The sequence below is a fragment of the Cervus elaphus genome, chromosome 11 (assembly GCF_910594005.1).
Source record: "Cervus elaphus chromosome 11, mCerEla1.1, whole genome shotgun sequence".
Taxonomy (NCBI): Eukaryota; Metazoa; Chordata; class Mammalia; order Artiodactyla; family Cervidae; genus Cervus; species Cervus elaphus.
Window position 1 is genome coordinate 99,344,210 of NC_057825.1, and position 17,122 is coordinate 99,361,331.

A 17,122-nucleotide genomic window follows, 5' to 3' on the forward strand; every position below is an offset into this window, starting at 1 on the left:
CTTGTTTTCAAACATTGTTAGGCTTGTTTCCTTAATACCTTGGGAGATTTCTAAATGAAATAACACATGGTATTTTCTGGTTTTACAGAAAAAGTCCTATAAGTCACCCCATCAGTTAAGGTGCTGTTCCTGTTAGCACAGTCAGTACTGAAGGGGAACAGTAATACATTGGAAGGCAGGTAATAATATGCAGACAAGATCATAGCTCCTTAGTCTTGGGTAAATTCATTACTGTAACAACACCACACACCAAACACAAAAGCCTCTAAGCGTATACTAAAGTATTGCTATTTCTCCTGCTTTGTCCTTTTTTATGTACTCCTGGTTTGTGATAAAGACAAATGGAGGTTTTCCACCCATTCTCATTCTTCACCCCAGATTTGTGTTTAATTAAATATATTTATTTTTAAGAGGTAGGATAACCTTCCTTTAAAGAAAAGTCTCCTTTTCTTTATATGGGCAAAGAGGTGTATGACCCTTCTGTTCCTTGCTGTTTACCCAAGAGAAAGAAAAGCAGATGTCCACACAAACATGTGGTGTTCATAATAGCTTTATCTGTAATGACCAAAAAACTGGAAACAACCCAGATGTTCATCAGCAAGTGAATGGATCTAGAATTGTGGCATATCCATAAAATCAAAAAAGAAATGAACTGTTAGTAAAAAAACAATATAGTGGATCTCAAGTTAATTACGCTGAATAAAAGCAACCAGACATAAGAGTATACACTGTATGCTCCCATTTATATAAAGTGCTATAAAACACAGACTAATTTTGAGTGGCCAAGAGCAGCTCAGTGGTGCCTGGGGATGGGAAAGGACATAGAGTGGCAGGTGGATTGTAGAGGGTGTGAGGAAGCTTTGGGAGGCAAAGGGTTTATTTAATATAATAATTGTGATGGTAACTTCATTCCATCTTCACGTACATGTCAGAATCTATCTCGTCATACACTTTCAAAATGTAGAGTGTTATTGTACATTAATCATACCTCACTACAGCTGTTTTTAAAAAATATGTATAGTTATGGCTGATTTGCATTGTTGTGTGGCAGAAACCAATGCAACACTATAAAAAGAAAAAAAATTTAAAGAGATTATTAGCTTAAAAAAGAAAATGGGTGTAGGTACAAGCCACAGAGATATTAATAGTACCTGTGATTTTGTTCCCAGAAGACATCAGATATTTTCATCCTGCATTGATACTGTTGCCTATCAATATGATATGCTCTTCACTATGTCACAGTTAGGATTTCCCAGGTGGCTTGGTGGTAAACAATCTGCCTGCCAATGCAGGAGACATGGGTTCAATCCCTGGGTGGGGAGTATACCCTGGAGTAGGAAATGACAACCCACTCCAGTGTTCTTGCCTGGAAAATACCATGGACAGAGGAGCCTGGCAGGTAGGCTGCAGTCCATGTGGTCACGGAGTCAGACACGACTAAACGACTGAGCACGTGTCAACAGTTACAGTAGTTATTAGATCTGCTACTGGATCTTGTTGTAGATGTGCGAATAAAGAAGAACTTGTATTACTAGAAGAAATACAAAACGTGTGTTTCTAAAATTTGATCCTTTCCTGGAACTGTTTCCTTAGGAAAATACAAAAATATATGTCCTCCAGATGGATTTTCTAAAATCCAGTCTGAAACAGCTATACTATTTCTGAGTTTGATATTTCAAAGTTACCTGTTTAATTAAATATTGCACCATTGCTTATACATATGGGCACTGCCTCTGGTGATGTGACACCATACTTATCCTACCAATGCTCATCCTTCGTATCTATAAACATCTTTTAAATTCTTTCTGATAGATGCAATTAAGGCATCAAACATTTCTACATAATAGCAAATCACTTGCATCGAGAATATGATTTTAACTTAACTGTCGTGTACTCTTCTGTCTCAGGTTGTAGAAATGTACTCTAGTGGAGGAGACCTTCACCTTGAACTTCCCACAGGGCAGCAGGGAGGCACCAGGAAGCTGTGGGTGAGTGCAGACATGTCCTCTCATGTGCCATCACTCGAAACCAGTTACTTCCTTACATACACCAGAAAACACTTCTCATCACCCAAAGAAATATGGATGATGTTTCCATAATTACTGTCTTAACATTAAATGCGTATCAAATATATTTGAAAACTGGATAGACTGAGAGAGTAGTAGAGTGGTATTAATAATTTTTGGAAAGAGTAGTGAACAAAACTGGTGGAACCTTTAACCCCCTGTGTGGAAAGGAAGAGATTTTAACTATTCTTCTACAGAACAATATTGGTAAAGCTGTCTCTGAATCTAATCATTCATAATATGCTTTACACTAAAACTGAAAAAAAAAACAAACCTGTGGAAGCGATTCATGGTATTTTTGAAGGTACATAATTGAACATTCAAACTTATTGTTGATGGCAGAGATGGCGTTTGCAGAGGGAACATAGGCCCTTGTGATGACTTAGAAACTAAGTTCTTAGGTGATCTCTCAATACATCCACATTTAATGCTGTTGAAGATATATCAGTAGTTTGTGTAAGTGGTGAGAGAACCACTTTCTCTTGGAGAATATTTGCAAATATTAACCAGATTAATGAATATGTAGCTGTTACCTAATTTATAAAGGTTCCTGCCATAGGAGGATTGTTTTCATTCTTTAATGTTGTCTACTCAGCTTTAATCAGAGAAGGGAAAGGCATAGAATATGCAGTGCTTGTCACTAAAATCACTGCGTATCCATAATTGAAGACATGTAGACTTGACCACATGAATAAGTTCTGAAGATCAAAGTTTCTTTGTTAATTGCTCTGTTAATTTAAAAACACCTCACCTCTTGATTCTGTCATCTGACCAGTCTCAACCAGGGAAGGAAGGGATATGCGGGGACATTTTTTAGAATGTTAGCTTGAACATTTAGAAACCAAATTGTCAGTGACTAACTCCTGAGACTTAGAAACACTCTAGCTGGTAGAAAGGTATGTAATGGACAGCCTTTTTATATCCTTTCACAAAAGTGTTTTGCCTTGAAATTATGATTTTGCTTGAAAAGACTTTGGGAGAAATTGTGTATAAAGCAGTGCTTTATAGAATTAATTATAAGGTATTAAATTTGTGTTATAATTCTAAATAGAAGAACTAAGAATGTACTGTGATGGGCTTCCCAGGTGGCGCTAGTGGTAAAGAAACCGCCTGCTAACGCAGGGGACATAAGAAGCGCAGGTTCAATCCCTGGGTTGGGAAAATCCCCTGGAGGAGGACTTGGCAACTCACTCCAATATTTTTGCCTGGAGAATCCCATGGACAGAGGAGCCTGGTGTATACAGTGTATAGAGTCGCAAAGAGTTGGACAGGACTGAGGTGACTTGGCACACATGCTGAAGTGGATTCTAATAAACATTAGAGAATTCAGATTTCTAGTTAAGAACTGTAATGTAGCAGACATGGAAAATTGTTTTAATATTCTTAGCAGCTACAAGAAAACATAGTGATTCTTATTCCTACAAATCTAGAGTGAGATTGGCCTAGAGAAGGCAGTTGGCCTTGACCTCACCCCCAGCCTGTTTCAGCGTACATGAGCAAACCCCAGAGACCAAGTCAGCTCCCAGAGATGGGGATGTGGGTGAGCCATCTTTCATGGCTCCGAGAGGGTTCCACTCACCTCTTTTCTACTTTGAGTCTAAAAAGTTAAGAGAATAGAGGCAAATGAAGACCAGTACATTCTGAACCACAGGGATTTCCTAAAATAGGCCAAAAGGTGTGTACAGAGAAACTCTGGAACTCTGCCCAGTGAAGCCAGTTTATTATAAAACCAGGAAAAGATTTATACCTCAAAAAAAAAAAATCTTTTTTTCCAGTGACTCTTCCTTCTAATGTATATGTACATTTTTATGAACCTAAAAAGCTGTGCTACTTTACATGCTAAGAGCCTTACTGAACACATTTGTTGAACTGTGGATTTGCTTGGGAAGCTTGTTCTGTTAGGTTTTAAACTGAAGGAGAGCCAAGTCTGTGTTCCCTTAGTTATCATTTAAAGAGAATCCTGTGAACTTCTGGAAAAGCAGTTTCTGTTTGATGGTGATGTGTTTATTGTTTAGAGGATTTGGACTGAAATCCTCTAAACAAGCACACCAGTACAGCAAAAAATTGGACTCTACCTTTTAATGATGACTTTGCAGCTGACAGTTTTTTTCATTTAATTTTATCTTTTTTGTTTTGCTCAATTTTATATACCAAATTTCATCAATTTTAAGATACACACGTTTTTATCATTTAACATCCTCCAAAATTGGACTATGCAGTATAATCAGTGAAATGAATGTGTTTGTTTAATTGGCAGTATTTTTTTCTATATAAAATAATAATGCGTCTTTTAGGTGATGTCATCTTATTCAGTAAACTGTAGTGGTTTTGCTACCTTCTGGTCTGTTAACTTGTCAGGAAATTCCTCCTTATGAAACCAAGGGAGTGATGAGAGCCAGTTTTTCGTCTAGAGAAGCAGATAATCACACAGCTTTCATAAGAATAAAGACAAATGCTTCAGACAGCACAGAGTTTATCATCCTTCCGGTTGAAGTGGAAGTTACAACAGGTGAGTGAACAACTGAAGGAGCGTAGTTTGTCTTCAGCACATCTTACTCTGGCAAAATAAAATATAATTGTTTACTCTTCTTTTTTCCAAGCTCCTGGAATTTATTCCTCAACTGAAATGCTAGATTTTGGTACACTGCGAACACAAGGTAAAAAAAAAAGAGAGTGTCATTATAAGCCTTTTTTAAAGATCCCTATATTCCTTACTAAGTGGCTCTCCTTTAATTCCTCTGTGATTAGTTCAGCTTTGAAAGTTATTTCTCAGCCTATTACATGATCTTGTAGAAGTCTGCTTCTGGGAAGTCAGAACCCTTAGGGGTTTACATCCCATTCTTCTGAGGGATGCCATTGCTTACCAGATGGGAAAGCAGTGTCATGGATAACTTAAGTCTTCTAAATGGAAGATTGAGGCAGAAAGTAGTTTCTTAATCCAGTTTCTCACCTATTTAATTATGCTAAATCATTTAATTGTAAAATAAAGGAAATAAAAAGATTTACTTCTGAATTTTTGTTTAGATATGGATTAATTCAGTTGCATTATAATAATGTAATGTTAGAAATCAGTCCCTGAGGTCAGAGAAAGAATTCAAATTCTAAAATTGAAAATAACCAGAGGATTTGTTAAAAGAAGAAAAGAAGGCATGTAGTACAGGCTTCCTTCTGTGGGGCCATATGTAATTGAAATTTGGTTGTTTAGGATTGAAGACATATTCTTGAAGGTTAGATTTGGTTTTAATATAATAATTTCATATTGTACTTTATTGAATTGCTTCATTGTGCTTTGCTGGAAAACTAAAAGATTGGTGATGTCAATTTCACTGAAAAAGTTTGTTTTTTGATCTGATTGTTTAGTTCTTGTAGTACTCACTGTCCTTAAAAGTAAGGCAGTTCCTGTCTAGGAATGTGATTGTCACATTTTTTTTATAAATGTGATTGTCATTCTACTTCACATTCTAAAATATATTTAAACTGATATAAGAGAAAGATTATAACTTGCTATAGAAAACATACTACTTTAAGAAATGTTTCTTTTCCTCAATTTTAACAGATCTACCAAAAGTTTTAAATCTTCATTTATTAAATTCAGGAACAAAAGATGTGCCAATAACTGTAAGTTTTTGCTTATATTTTTTCCTAATTTATATATTCTTTGTTTTTAAACTTATGACAAAGTTATAAAATAAACTCCTGCTCTAAAGGATATCTGTTTTGTGGTGACCTGGTGCCACTTTGGTTCAAAATATAGGAAACTTGCCTGCCTGTCTGATCAGATTTTAAGGATGAGAAGGGCATGTGAACAGTCTTCTCCAAGGACTCTCAACTGGAGTTCATGAGGTTCCGATTTAGGCCTGTGGATTCTGATGAATCCTAGGATCTGTGTGCTGTGTATAAAGAAAAACAGGTTGTTAGACTTAAGGTATAGTTAACTAAAAAAGAGATATAAGATTCAGATGAGTTGGAAGGAGAAATCAGGAAGCAGAGAGATGTGATAGGTAGTGGTCGAGTGCTGTTAACCTGTGACACAGGGGCCCCTTCTAACCAGCATCTGCCATAGTTATCCTCAGTAGCACGCTGAAACTACGGTCCTCTCACTGTCTCAGGCATACACATGGAACAAGTGACTTTGATGCCTTGTAGTGGAATTGGAGTGCCATGCAATGGTTTGAGGGAGCTTGAGTATCCAGATTTTGCTTTAGTCTGTGACCTCACCTCCTGGTCATAGAGGTGAGGTCCCCAAGTTACACACAGAATAATGGAAGAGGAAAGCAGTGTATTTTTATTATAACCTGTGCTGGTGTCAGAAAACCTATGTTCAGAGAACTCTGATAATAGTGAGATAGATCAGATGGGCCTGGAGACCTAGAAACCATTGTCCATTTCCACCCAAACCCAGAATTTTGCACCAACTGGTGGAGTAGAGACCAAGGAGAAGAAGGTATACAATCCCCAAGTAATGGAAGAGATGGTCACCCCAGGCAGCCACATTTTAATGCACAGTGACCTTGCTTACTGGGAGAGTTGTAGATTAAGCAGTGTCCTATCAGACATATGACCTAGTATTTCTTCCTGCTTGGTAGGAGAATTGGGAGTGAGTTAGGAGAATGGAGTCTGTAAAGAGCTTCCCCTGGGATGCAGTGGAGATGAAACTACCGCAGCCTGAGGTTCCTACCACTCCAGTGTTAGACCTGCTAAGTATACTGGGGGTCATCCCCCTGCTCCTCAGGGAGGTCTTCAAGGGCCCGGGATCTTTCCTTAGATGACAAGGAACAGCTCCTTTGACCCTGCCACCATGATAATGTATTTTTCTTTAAAAAACAAACAAACATAATGCTGACTATTGTTGCTATATTGAGGGGTTAGGGATTGTTTTTGGCTCTTTAATCTGTATTGAAGTTTTCACGAGTCTATAGAAAAATGAGCAATGTAAATGTTTATAAAAATATGAGTGTGTGTGTATGTTAACATAATTAACATGAAGTTATAAACACTCTTTCTGGATAAGGACCATTCTGAGATAATATACTTGCTTCTTTGACATTAAAATATTTGTTGTTCTATAAATAAAGGTAATACATAGTTGGGGAGAATTGTTTGGAGTTTTGTTTTTTAATAGAATGAGTGGGAAAGTATTCTTTCCTCTTCCATTTTTGGGGAGAGTTTGCGAAGGATTGGTGTTAATTCTTCTTTAAATGTTTGGTAGGATTCACCAGTGAACTCATCTGGACCTAAACTTTTGTTCATGGGACATTTCAAAATTATTAATTCAATCTCTTTACTTGCTGTAGGCCTATTCAGATTTTCTGTTTCTTCTGGAGCCAGTTTCAGTATCTTCTTTCTAGGAATTTTTTCATTTCATCTAAGTTAGCTAATTTGTTGGCATACCATTGTTCAGTGTTTACTTACAATACTTTTATTTTCTGTGAGGTAGATAGTAATGGCCCATCTTCCATTCTTGATTTTAGCAATTGTAGTCTCCTCTCTGTTTAAAAAAATTTTTTCAGTCAGTCTTGCGAAAGGTTTTTCAGTTTTGTTGACCCTTTCAGAGGACCAACCTTTGGTTTTGTTATTTTTTGGTTCAACATTAAACTACCCTTTGTTTTATGAATAAAGGTAGAAGAGAGTAGGAATTTCTCCTTTTTCCCCTCATCCCCAACATCCTCACATTTGCAAAAATAAGAAGTTAGACTTCCTTACACACACACACACACACACATATTTCAGATTTTACCAGTGAAATGAAAAGGCCTAAGAATCACCGCTCTATTATAACATCTCAGAATCTCACTGTGTACTTGGAGTTGGATTCTCTTTGCTCAGACTTTGCTAGTTTAGTGCATCAGAGTTTCCTTCGTCATGGGATGTGACTCCTGCTCAGTCTCTCCAGGTTGCCTTGGCTACAGCCTGCTTTTGTTCTCTGAACTTCCTGGTCCAGAATTTCTCCTGGAGCCCGACTGGCAGCAAGGAGCACAGTTACCGCATGCGTGATGATGTGCGCACACCTCCCTTTCCTGCCCGCATGCCCTCTGCACAGCCTCCTGAAACACACCGTCTGGCTTCGTTCTAGGATGCCCCTTTCAAGTCGGTCATGCACATGCCTATAGGTCAGACTCTTGGCTGTGGGTGGATGGCCTGCTGCTGCCTCAGTTTGAGACATCACATAATTGTTACTATTTTGTGTGTGTGCTGCCTGCTGTTTGTTTCTTACTAGTTTCTTTGATCCTGTGGATTGTCTCACGCAGGGCAGGAGCTCTCATGCTTGTTGGGCAGATTTCAGATCTGAAGTCCTGTCTCCTGAAGTCCTGTCTCCCCAAGGAAGACTTGGGGGCTTCCCTGGTGGCTCAAATGGTAAAAGAATCTGCCTGCAATGCAGGAGATCCAGATGCAGTATTCTTGCCTGGAGAATTCCATGGACAGAGGAGCCTGGCTGGCTACAGTCCATGGGGTCACAAAGAGTGGGACACAACTCAGTGAATTTCATTTCACTTCAGACATTTATTGGGAAAGTGCCTTTTCTTAACCCACACATTCTGGTCTAACTTTTTACATACAATGAATGGACCCAAATGTCTTTTTCAATAAACATTTTCTAGAAAAATGAAATCAGCAATTCTAAGAATGTGAATTAAAAAAAACTTACTATTTAATTCATTTATAGTAATTAAATATAAGTATAAATAGGCCCATGTTCCTATTTTTCTCTTTTATTAAGGATTTTAGAATACATTGTAAGTGTACATTTTTGCTCATACCATGAGTTAGGCTTTATGCTAAGTTCTTTACATGGATTATCTTATTTGATGTAACTCTCCTGTAAAGTACACAGGTCCTTCTTTTCCAAATAGGGAAAATGAGTCAGACCTTTTAAAGTAACTAAATTCAGCTATATAAAATGCAAAAGTTCAGTTCACTCAGTCGTGTCTGACTCTTTGGGACCCCATGGACTGCAGCAGGCTTCCCTGTCCGTCACAAGCTCCCGAAGCTTGCTCAAACTCATGTCCATTGAGTCGGTGATGCCATCCAACCATCTCATCCTCTGTCGTCCCCTTCTCTTCCTGCCTTCAATCTTTCCCAGCATCTGGTTCTCTTCCAGTGAGTCAGTTTTCGCATCAGGTGGCCAAACTATTGGAGTTTTAGCTTCAGTATCAGTCCTTCCAATGAATATTCAGGACTGATTTCCTTTAGGATTCACTAGTTGGATCTCCTTGCAGTCCAGGGATTCTCAAAAGTCTTCTCCAACAACGCAGTTCAGAAGCATCAATTTTTTGGCTTTCAGCTTTCTTTATGGTCCAACTCTCACATCCGTCCATGACTACTGGAAAAACCATAGCTTTGACTAGACGGACCTTTGTTGGCAAAGTAATGTCTCTGCTTTTTAGTATGCTGTCTAGGTTAGTCATTACTTTTCTTCCAGGGAGCAAGCGTCTTTTCATGTCATGGCTGCAGTCACCATCTGCAGTGATTTTGGAGCCCCAAAAAATAAAGTCTGTCACTGTTTCCATTGTTTCCCCATCTATTTGCCATAAAGCGATGAGACTAGATACCATGATCTTAGTTTTCTGAATGTTGAGTTTTAAGCCTACTTTTTAACTCCTCTCTTTCACTTTCATCAAGAGGCTCTTTAGTTCTTCTTTGCTTTCTGCCGTAAGGGTGGTATCATCTGCGTATCTGAGGTTATTGATATTTCTCCCGGCAATCTTGATTCCAGCTTGTGCTTCATCCAGCCCGGCATTTCACATGATATGCTCTGCATATAAGTTAAATAAGCAGGGTGACAATATACAGCCTTGATGTATTCCTTTCCCTATTTGGAACCAGTCTGTTGTTCCATGTCCAGTTCTAACTGTTGCTTCTTGACCTGCATACAGATTTCTCAGGAGGCAGGTCAGGTGGTCTGATATTCCCATCTCTTTCAGAATTTTCCAGTTTGTTGTGATCCACACAGTCAAAGGCTTTGACGTAGTCAATAAAGCAGAAGTAGATGTTTTTTTGGAACTCTATTTTTGATGATCCAACAGATGTTGGCAATTTGATCTCTGGTTCCTCTGCCTTTTCTAAAACCGGCTTGGACATCTGGAAGTTCATGGTTCACGTACTGTGGAAGCCTGGCTTGGAGAATTTTGAGGATTACTTTACTAGAGTGTGAGATGAGTGCAATTGTGTGGTAGTTTGAGCATTCTTTGGCATTGCCTTTCTTTGGGATTGGAATGAAAACTGATCTTTTCTAGTTCTGTGGCCACTGCTGAGTTTTCCAAATTTGCTGGCACATTGAATGCAAAAGTTTCATGAAAGTATATTAGGTATACTTATCAATCAAGTTTTTATGACTATATCATTTTAATTGTATATTCAGTATTCCTATTAAAAACCTATTGGTTTATGTACCTGTCCTAGATCTACATCTGTGCCTACCTATGTGTATTTTCTTCTAACATCTGAAGCCTGTACTCTTGATTGTGTTATGGAAGATTTATTTCTCATTCATTCATTCATTCACTCATCCACTCATTCAGTAAATATTCTGTAAGCATCAGCTATATGCCAGCTTCTGTGCTGAGTACTAAGGATACAGCGGGGACTCAGAGAACCAAGGTCTTGCCCTTACTGAGCTCATTTTTTTCAGTTGGGAGACAGACAAACAGATAGGCAACATTGCCCTTACTGAGCTCATTTTTTTCAGTTGGGAGACAGACAAACAGATAGGCAACATTACTTTCAACTGAGAAATAAACCAAATGGCATGCAAGTCGAGGAAGGAGTTGGTTTAGGTAGAGCTGTCTCTGAGGAGCTGACATTTGAGGTAATAACTGAAGAGTGAGAAGCAGACACCCGTAAGGAAAGCAAAGCTGGTGGACAAGTGTTCCATCACAGGGATGAGCAAGTGCAAAGACCTGAGGGGCAGCTGCGAATGTTGAAACTCACTGGGCTTAGATGTAAAAGACGGTCTGGAGGGTTGAACAAGGTTTCCCTGGCTCCTGGGAGGGGTTTTGGTTTTACTATAAGAGCAATGGAAAATTACAGAATTTTAAGCCAGGGTGTGATGTCATTTGATCTATGTGTTATTAAAGTCACTGTAACTGCTTTTTAGAGAATGAACTGAAGAAGGTTAAAAACCTATTGCAAAAAAAAAAAAAAAAACCTATTGCAATGGTCCACTTGAGAGATGATGATAGCTTGGACTTCTTACCTTATCAGCCAGGGGATGAACCCATCTGCCATGGAAACTGAGTATTAAGAGAGCTTCCCAAGGTTTTTCCATAGTATGCCAGACCTACAGACTGGTGCATGTTAGAAAGGTCCCTGCCTGCCTCTCTCCAGGGAATTCACTGTCCCTTCATTTTTCAAGATATAAGACTACTTCCCAGGTGGCGCAGTGGTAAAGATTCCACCTGCTGGTGCAGGAGATGTGGTTGGGAAGATCCCCTGGAGAAGGAAATGGCAACCCACTCCAGTATTCTTGCCTGGAGAATTCCATGGACAGAGGATTCTGATGGGCTACAGTCCGTGATGTCACAAAGAGTCTGACATGACTGACCACACACACACACTAAAGCAAGCAACTCCTAATATAAGCTCCTCACCATCAGTGAGCAAGATACCCAGCTTCAAGCCTTCCTGACACAGCTTGTCTATAGTGCAACTTTGAAAATATAGTTTTCCTCAACATTTATAAAACATTAATGCTTTATAAATAATGCAGTAAGTTTGCTTGAGATGTCTTAAAACACCTTTGTATGAAGTTTCCTTGCTAATTAATAAGAGATCACAGATGTCCTTAAATTTTACCTGTGTCAACTTGACATGAGTCTTAGAAAATCTCTGCACCTACTATTAAAAATACAATCGCTGTATACCAGAAGGTTTTTTTGTTTGGTTTTTTTTTTTTTTTTTTTGCTTGCTTAAAGCAGTTGAGTCGTTTCAGAATGTCCTGGGCCTGGTGTCTCACTTGAGAGTTACTGAGCATAGTTGGGTATGAATGTCGTGAGAAAGACTGGAACTATATTTAGAGCCTGTGCAAGCTGCCTTTCCTGGGAATCTTGCCACATTTTTTCCGCTTCTCAATTATCTTTAAGTAAACAACAGTTAGTGACTGATGCTGAAATATATTGTTAGTATAAATATGCTTATTACAAGTTTCTGATTATTTATTACTTTTCATTTAAAGCCACCAGAATAAGCCAACTGTTTAAGTCTTTCGTTTATTTTGCTTTGTTTTTGTTTCCTTGGAAAATGGGTTTTAACTGATTGGGATATTTTTTTCTTTTAATGGTAGTAAGTGAGCACTTTAGACCATGTGTATAAAACGTGAGTGAATTGAATATTATTTTATTATTAGTGTAAATAATATTACTATTAGTAATACTACTATTGGTAAAACAACATGACTGTTATTTTAAGGTAATATTAATAACATGGACATAAACTTTTCCTCTGGTAAGGAAAGTCTTAAAGTGTGTTTCATATAAGAAAAACATTTTTTTCCATCAACTAAGTTCTTACTACTCAACAGTGACTATATGGTAAGAAATACTATTGCTTAGCTGTTTCTGGCATAGACTCGTGCTTATTACTGATGAACCACAGCTCACAGCCTTTGAGCGTGTTTGAAAATGGTCAAGGTTCCATCGCTGCTGTATCACAGTCAACAGAGCAAGTGAAAGAATTAGGGATCAAATGTGTCCTCTGTAAACTGCAAAGCTTTACATGATCGTCTCTCAAAATAAATCCTGACCTCAGGATAAATATGGCTGGCTTGAAGAAAAACAGCAAAATTAATAGAATCACATTTTTTAGATAGATGAAAACTTTATTGTTGTTGTTTAGTTGATAAGTCATGTCCAACTCTCTTGCGACCCAATGGACTGTAGCCCGGCACGGATTTCTCAGGCAAGAATACTGGAGTGGGTTGTCCTTTTCTTCTCCAGGGTATATTCCTGACCCAGGAATTGAACTCGCATCTACATTGGCAGGTGGATTCTTTGCCACTGAGCCACCAGGGAAGCCCCTGATGGAAACTTAGAAAATACCTAATCCAATCCCCTGCAATTTTACAGGTGGAAGAGACATGGCCCAGAGAAGATTGCAGCTTACAGAAGTTTACACTGCCGGTTAAATAGTTAAAATCCTTTTGTTCTGAACTCATCACTCTGGGTTTCTGTACTGCTTTCCTTTCCTTCAGAAAAAATATGGTAGCATAGTTTGATGAAACCAAATGAACTTTCTCCAGTTATCTTATAGTCAGGCTGCTTTGTTTTACTGTTAAAAATACATATCACTACATATACACATGCATACCCTTCAAGGAAGGAAGATTCATACTTTAAATGACTGCTAGTAACAACAGATTATTGATAGCAAATATATTGATATGAACCCGTCAGCCCCTCCATCTCCCCATTAGAGATTCAGAAGCAAAGTAAGAGTTCTCAAAGAAGAAGAAAGATAGATAAAATGCTGGGAGAGCCTGCAGCCAAGAGCTAAGGCAATTAGAATTTCCAGCACAGAAAACCACAGGGTCCTCCTGAGGACCATCATCCCAGGCCCAGTAAAGACACCCTGACAGCTGAGTCACTAACCAGCAACCGGGGAGGGGCGGTTCCCTGCTAACTGGAACTAAGAAGCAGTATCTGTCATCTCTCTGTAGGTAGCCAGCTTTGTTTCCTGTGATTGAAACATTGTGCAAGAGACAGCATTTCCTCTCACTCTCCTAAGATGCTTCTTGTGCCTTTAAAGGACTGTCCTTCTTTCTCTTCAGGCACGTTTGTTGTTTAGTCACTAAGTCATCGCCAGCTCTTTTGCAAACCACAGGGAATCTTCCTGACCCAGGGATTGAACCTGCATCTCTTGGCTCTCCTGCATTGGCAAGCAGATTCTTTACCACTGAGCCACCTGGGAAGCCTAGCTTTTTGAATAAAAAGCTCTTTTAAGTTGAAAGCACAACTGTTACAGGTTGCACATTCCTGCCATCCCCTTCACCATTCAGCCCCACAGCCCCTGTTGTAAACCCTGAAGGTCCTCTTTTCTTAGATGTGAATTAGACATTCATTTAGGAAAAAAATACCTTTTTTCTTTATTATGTATTTATACTCATTGCACTAGTTTGACTTTAGACTTTTTAATACTCATTTATCACACATTTTTCCTTCTGGCCATCATTTTATTTCATAAAGACTGTCTATTGAAATTGAGATTTTATCAGTTTAGCCTATTCCATTTAAAGCGACCACTTAAACTTTTCAGATTTTGATTCTGCTTTACTTTTTCAGTACACTTTTCAGTATAAACTGGACCACTAGACTAAAATAATGCAGTGTAAAATTTTCTCTTTGCAGAGTGTTCGACCTACCCCACAAAATGATGCTATCACGGTACACTTTAAACCAATTACATTAAAAGCTTCAGAAAGTAAATATACCAAGGTAGCAAGTATTAGTTTTGATGGTAAGTATTCAACTTTTTCTAATAGAGTGGTCTTATTTTGATAACTTAGACAATATCTGTGTTGACATCTTAATATAAAAACCCAGACCATTTTCCAGTTAGATTTTGTAATACTGGTCAGATTGGTTTTTCTTGTAAACCATCATGAACTCTTATTTGATTGATTCTTGAAAGCAAATATTATAATTTCATAAGCCTGAATTAGTATTAGAAAATACATTAGGATTGCAAATAATTTTTGTTAATCTAGGCTCTTTCATATATGTATCTATTAAGCTTTGTCTTAATTATGAAGTCATTAATTTTTGTAATTCAGTGATACATATTTGAATTTCAGAAGCATGTTTGGATTTTAGAGCAGAAATAAAGTATTTTCTGTAACATTTCCATATTTTGTCTTTTATAAACAAGGCAAGCAGTCCTATCTAAACTAAAATGACAGCCTTTATGATAGAATTGTCAAGTTAGATAAGTTATTTCAAGCATGTATATTGTGTATTTTGACTTTTGAAATGTTAACTCAGACTTTAGCTTGTTTTAATAGCATGTTTTTATTCAGTTTTACATACTTAATTAGAAGATGTACTGCATTTGCTATCATAAAACGTCTTGAGTAGTAACTTAATGGCTGTCTAAATGTGTGATTAAATTTAATGAAAGCTGAAACTCCAAATGGGGCTTTTCTCGTATCGGCCTATCCAGGTGAGGAGCCCTGAAGCGTAAGCTTTGGCCTCATGATAAAGCCATCTTTGCTCATAATCCACATTTTACAGCTAAGCTCCTCATCAGGAGAAAATGTTCGGCCGCTGCGGACCCTCTGAGTGTGGCCCAGTGTCTGTGAGGCGTCTGCGCTCGCTCCTCTCACATGGAGGGTCTGGAGCAGCTGCACACTTGGCTGCCAAGACAGCACTCATCCCACGAGCTCAGAGAAAGCTCCTGAAGAAACTGAGATTGTACACATGGCACGCTTTCATAAACCAGCTGCCAAAAATAATCAGTATCACAGAAGGCCTGATGGCACGGATGTTTCCAGACGTGTGATGAGTGGTCTTCTGTGTTGCTGAGACACCAGCCATGACCACCAGTTATCAGTGTCAGTATCAGCACGTACATTGTCTTCCCTTACTGAGAAAGAGGGTGACTGATGATCGCTTCTGACCCTGGGGACAGACAGGTCTGATAAGTCCAAGAAGTCCAGGGTACACAGCAGGGCAAGGCAGCTGTGCTCTGTGGTTCTCCCTCACCCTTCCCCAGCTCCTGTGTTGACAGCCCGCTGACTGTTCCCACTCAGATAAATGAATGTCAGGAATGGTGGCTCTTCTGAGATCAGAGTCTAAAATAAGTGTTTCTTAAAGAAATTATGTAAAATTTAGCACAAAGACAAGAGAAGGCATCTTTTAAAGTAAGTGCTACATTTCTTAAAAGTGCTTTTTATTTATTTATTTATTATAAAAACTGGCAGATTTATTCTGCAAGGGCCCATTTTCAAGAAGCTAAAGGTGAAGGTGGGAGAGGAGAGGTTTCCTCCCATTTTCCTTTCCCCCTCATCTTTAAAAGTGGTCTTTATTATCATGGAAAAATCCCTCCACTTCCCATCTGCTCCCTCCTCCCCCACCACCACCCCTAGATTACAATATAATGGTTTTACCACTGAGATTCCTGTGAAAATCATCAATCAAGAAACGTTTACTTTGAAAATGTTCAGGGGGAATTCCCTGGCGGTCCAGTGGTTAGGATTCAGCACTTTCACTGCCATAGCCCTGGTTCAGTCCTGGTTGGGAAGCTAAGATTCCGCAAGCCCCACAGCACAGCCAAATTAATTAAAAAATTTCAGAACGTGCCGTGAATATTCACTGTGCAGTGTTGACTTACCATGTAATCATTTGTCTCATAAAGTCATGATTCCTTATGATTTTTAACTGAATTTTCTTGACACTTTGACCACTTCATTTGCTAAAATATAACTTGATAAGGTACTATGAAATGCCTAAATTATGGCCCTTGTTATCAGCCTTATGTCAGAATAAATACAAAAAAAATAAGCATCCAGAAATGGCTGTACAGTCAGCAGAAAGAAATGGGGCTTAATGGGAGGTTTAAAAATCTGAATTCACACTGTCTGTACATAGCCACATACTAGATGTCATACCATTATTTTGTTCCTTTTTTATGCTAAAGTTGGATAACACACATTTGCAGAACCTACATATAAAATTCTTCGCATAAGTGGAAGTGTTCCTGAAGTACTTTAAAGGAGATAAACATAAACAGCTTCTTTATTTGCTTTGAAAGGAACATCTAATGGGTACACAGATTGGATCCAACTGACTATTTCTATAATTCCAGAAGGAAAATCAGAAGTGATCCAAAATTTAAAGGTTTTAACTTCATCTGTGAGAACAGTATGATGGCAGGGAGAGTATGTGTCTCATAACTCTTGGTATTACTTGCACCAGGCTACTTTATCGGTATTTATAGCAAGACTCTGACCACACAAGGAATGTTATTTCTTAATCAGCTGTGAGCCAGCAGTTGTCAGTTTGGGGACGTTTGGCAACATCTGCAGACACTTTTGGGTAATGCAGCTGATGCCTCGCAGATAGAGGCTG

The 17,122-nt window shown here is 38.5% G+C and overlaps 1 protein-coding gene across 2 annotated transcripts in view; it reads left to right on the forward strand.

The window, feature by feature from the left end:
* The window catches only part of TMEM131 (transmembrane protein 131), a 164,696-nt gene that overhangs the window by 104,269 nt on the left and 43,305 nt on the right, over window positions 1–17,122 (forward strand). For both annotated transcript variants that reach the window (XM_043918669.1, XM_043918670.1), the window contains exons 8-12: window positions 1,908–1,988; window positions 4,425–4,575; window positions 4,667–4,723; window positions 5,623–5,684; window positions 14,405–14,513. In XM_043918669.1, coding sequence (XP_043774604.1) covers window positions 1,908–1,988; window positions 4,425–4,575; window positions 4,667–4,723; window positions 5,623–5,684; window positions 14,405–14,513 — 460 coding nt within the window. The remainder of the gene's footprint in view (window positions 1–1,907; window positions 1,989–4,424; window positions 4,576–4,666; window positions 4,724–5,622; window positions 5,685–14,404; window positions 14,514–17,122) is intronic.